General features: G+C 49.1%; 1 protein-coding gene across 1 annotated transcript; it reads left to right on the top strand.

Moving 5' to 3' along the window:
• Positions 1-3: 3 nt before the first annotated feature.
• Positions 4-1069, top strand: LOC108354089 (ATP-citrate synthase-like; the record flags this gene model as incomplete). Its single annotated transcript, XM_017605286.1, has 2 exons — positions 4-768; positions 833-1069. Coding segments are annotated over 2 exons (1002 nt in total), but the record flags the coding sequence as incomplete, so codon positions are not given.
• Between the last annotated feature and the right edge of the window lie 2696 nt (positions 1070-3765).

The following is a 3765-nucleotide window of genomic DNA, read 5'->3' on the forward strand; positions in this document are numbered from 1 at the left end:
GGCGCCTGCGCCAACTCGGAGCGCGAGACGGCGGCGGCGAAGAACCGGGCGCTGCGCGAGACGGGCGCCTTCGTCCCCGACACCTTCAACGACCTGGGCAGCACCATTGGCCACGTCTTCGACCAGCTGGTGGCCAACAAGGTGATCCTCCTCAAGGAGGAGGTGCCGCCGCCCACCGTGCCCATGGACTACGACTGGGCGCGGGAGCTGGGCATCATTCGCAAGCCCGCCTCCTTCATGACCTCCATCTGCGACGAGCGCGGCAATGAGCTGACGTACGCGGGCATTCCCATTACCCGCGTCATCAAGGAGGAGCTGGGCATTGGCGGCACACTGGCGCTGCTCTGGTTCCAGCGACGGCTGCCGCAGTACGCCACCAAGTTCTTTGAGATGGTGCTCATGGTGACGGCCGATCACGGCCCGGCGGTCTCTGGCGCCCACAACACCATTGTCTGCGCTCGCGCCGGCAAGGACCTCGTCTCCTCACTGGTTTCCGGCCTGCTCACCATTGGCGACCGCTTTGGAGGGGCCCTGGACGCCAGCGCCCGGCAGTTCAGTCAGGCCTATGACTCTGGCACCATTCCCATGGAGTTTGTCAATCAGATGCGGAAGAAGGGCGAGCTGATCATGGGCATTGGCCACCGCGTCAAGTCGATCAACAATCCGGACATGCGCGTCAAGCTGATGAAGGACTACGTCAAGCAGACCTTCCCCTCGACGGCCGTCCTCGACTATGCGCTCCAGGTGGAGAAGATCACCACTTCCAAGGTTTGTTCTAACAAGAGTGTTTTTACAAAGCACTTTACTAAACATTTAAAACTCCAACTTTCAGAAACCAAACCTCATTCTGAACGTGGACGGCGTGGTGGCCACCTGTGTGGTGGATTTGCTGCGAAGCAGCGGTTGCTTCACCGCTGAAGAGGCTCAGGAGTACCTGGACATTGGCGTCCTCAACGGACTCTTTGTCCTCGGCCGTACGATTGGCTTCATTGGCCACTACCTTGATCAGAAGCGACTGAAGCAAGGTCTGTACCGTCATCCTTGGGATGATATCAGCTTCGTCTTGCCGGTAAGTTTTTTTTCCAATTTGTGTAAAAATCACTTGAACTAATCTGTATTTGTTTGACAATGTAGGAGAACGCTGGCAACCAAAACAACTAAAGCAGCAGTGCATGTGTTTTACCTGTTACCCATTGACCATGACTTGCAATCTCGAGGTACTGTGACAACTGGAAGCTAAAAATAGAGCCATTTGCTAACCGAATTTGTTTTTCATTTGTAGACAAGCCCCAGAACCAATCTAAAGAATATCCTCTTTCTTCCCATCGTTTTCACACCGTCAGCTGAGAATGACTACACTTTAACTATTTTGCAAGAAAGCTCATCTTCCAACCAGGTTAGATTAACAACACTCAACACATTCACACACCAAAGTTTGTCACCGTTTAAAATTAACTTTCAATTAGCCAACCACTTTATAAACCGACAGGCACACACACCTCTAGCACTTATTACCAAATGGAAGCACTCTTCTTCAGATTACCTGTGTGTTGTGCTTCTGAAAATTCCTTATTTATTGCCATTTTACGGTTGTGCTCCCCTGCTTTGAGGTGCACCACATACCAAAACACACAACCCCTAGCTTTTACAAACACACAACCACAACTTCCGTTTCTTCTGCTCCTCTTCTTCTGACTTACTCTGATTTGTCTCATTTACTTTACTTTTTTTGTCTCCTTTCCAACACCACAGGCACACAATTTCCTCCTCCTTTTCTATCGTATCATTTGAATGCGCCTCTCTTTACTCTTTTTGTTTCATACTTGTTCTTTTCGTCATCACTTGCTTACTTTCCTTCCTTCCTTTTCATCCCAGTGCGCCTCTACCTACCTACCTATTATTGCTAGAGAATGCCTATTTGCCTAATTTAAAGTTTTATTTTTGCTATTAAATTAAAGTATTAAGCGTAGCATTGTGCATGGACATTATTACCATTGGTTTAGCTCGTTTACCTCCATGCCTGCTTTTGTCGTTTTAATTTGTTTTAGTTTTCTGCACCTGCGATCCCAAAGGTTGTGACTTGCCAAGCAGCTTACCCTACCATTTTCAGCTACCAATTTGTCCACCATTTGACATTTCTATTTTCTCACTATATTTTGCCTGCTACATTTTCAAGGGCTCATCGTTGTGAATTGTGCCCCCCTCCACTACTTGAAAACCGACCATGGTTGTGACCGCTACTTTTGCCGCCCACTCTGTGTAGTGTGTGGTCAGNGAGCAGCTTACCCTACCATTTTTTCAGCTACCAATTTGTCCACCATTTGACATTTCTATTTTCTCACTATATTTTGCCTGCTACATTTTCAAGGGCTCATCGTTGTGAATTGTGCCCCCCTCCACTACTTGAAAACCGACCATGGTTGTGACCGCTACTTTTGCCGCCCACTCTGTGTAGTGTGTGGTCAGCACGCCCTCTGATAACCTTCCAGTTTATATGTTCCCTCCTATGTAGTAGTGAGTAGTGTGACACGCTTTTATGTGTGTCAAGATTTCATAATAAAGTGCCTTTTGGCATCTAGAGTTGAAAAACTGTTTTGAGTTTGAGATAGATGTGCTTTTTTATTAAATGAACAGGCTTTTGAGTCCTGTTGGTGAAGGGTATAAGAACAAGGAGCATAAGAATTAATACATTAGAGCTGAATGAATGACTACTTTCTACAAGTTGTAATACAAAACGGTATTATGTACAGGTAATGAGTAAGCAAAGGTAATGAGTGAGGTGAAGAAGAAGTTTGAGATGTTGTCGTTGATGAACACAGATTGGAAGTTTGAGGTACTGGGTTTAAGAGATCCTGAGAGAAAGAGAGAGTTTACAACTGAGCTCGTTGAACCAATCAATGAAAACGGCTGCTATTTTGTGGGCGCTTTACTGCTGTTGTTGATGGCGTTGGTGTTGGGTGTGTTGCTGCTGACTACTGCGGTAAAGGCCGTCACAATGGGCGTTCGAATGGAGGTCATCTGCGGTTGACCGGCCAGACCTAGGGTAGGATTTGCAGTCAGTGTTTGCAGCGAGGCACGCATCATCGAGGAGGAGCCGATGGAGAGGGGGATGCCGTTTTTGGAGGTGATTGACGGAGAGTTGGAGAGTGCCAGTGGAATAGCCGACACTGGAGAGGGAAAGGCGAAGGGAAGGTGGCTGGAGGTGGTGGCGGTCAGTTGGAGACCACCAGACTGAGTGCTTGTCGTCGTCAGATTCACTATTTTGGGCGTCAGAGCATTCTGGTCGATTGGTCGAAGCGTCTGAGTTGACAGGTTGAAGCTGCTGGCGTTCAGTGTTGACGGCTTTGTGGAGGTCATCAGGTTGTTCCCACCATCAGCACTTCCACTGGTGGTGAATGGGAGGATTCGTTGGTGGTGGTTCGACGACGACGATTCGGTGATCATCGGCATGGAGGAGGGCNTCAGGTTGTTCCCACCATCAGCACTTCCACTGGTGGTGAATGGGAGGATTCGTTGGTGGTGGTTCGACGACGACGATTCGGTGATCATCGGCATGGAGGAGGGCGACGGCGTCGGCGAGTCGTCCATGCCGTTTGGCCTCTTCGCCTTCAGCGCCTGTCGCTTATTGCAGAACCACACTCTCACCACGTCGCGATTAATCTTCGAGTCGTGAGCACAAAGAACCTTGGCAATCTCCGTCATCTCCTCGCTGCTCGGCTTGGGCGTTTTCTCGAAGAAGTGATTCAACGCCTTCAGCTGCTCATG

Source organism: Rhagoletis zephyria, unplaced genomic scaffold (assembly GCF_001687245.7).
Source record: "Rhagoletis zephyria isolate East Lansing unplaced genomic scaffold, Rhagoletis_zephyria_1.1 Rzeph_scaffold_33326, whole genome shotgun sequence".
Taxonomy (NCBI): domain Eukaryota; kingdom Metazoa; phylum Arthropoda; class Insecta; order Diptera; family Tephritidae; genus Rhagoletis; species Rhagoletis zephyria.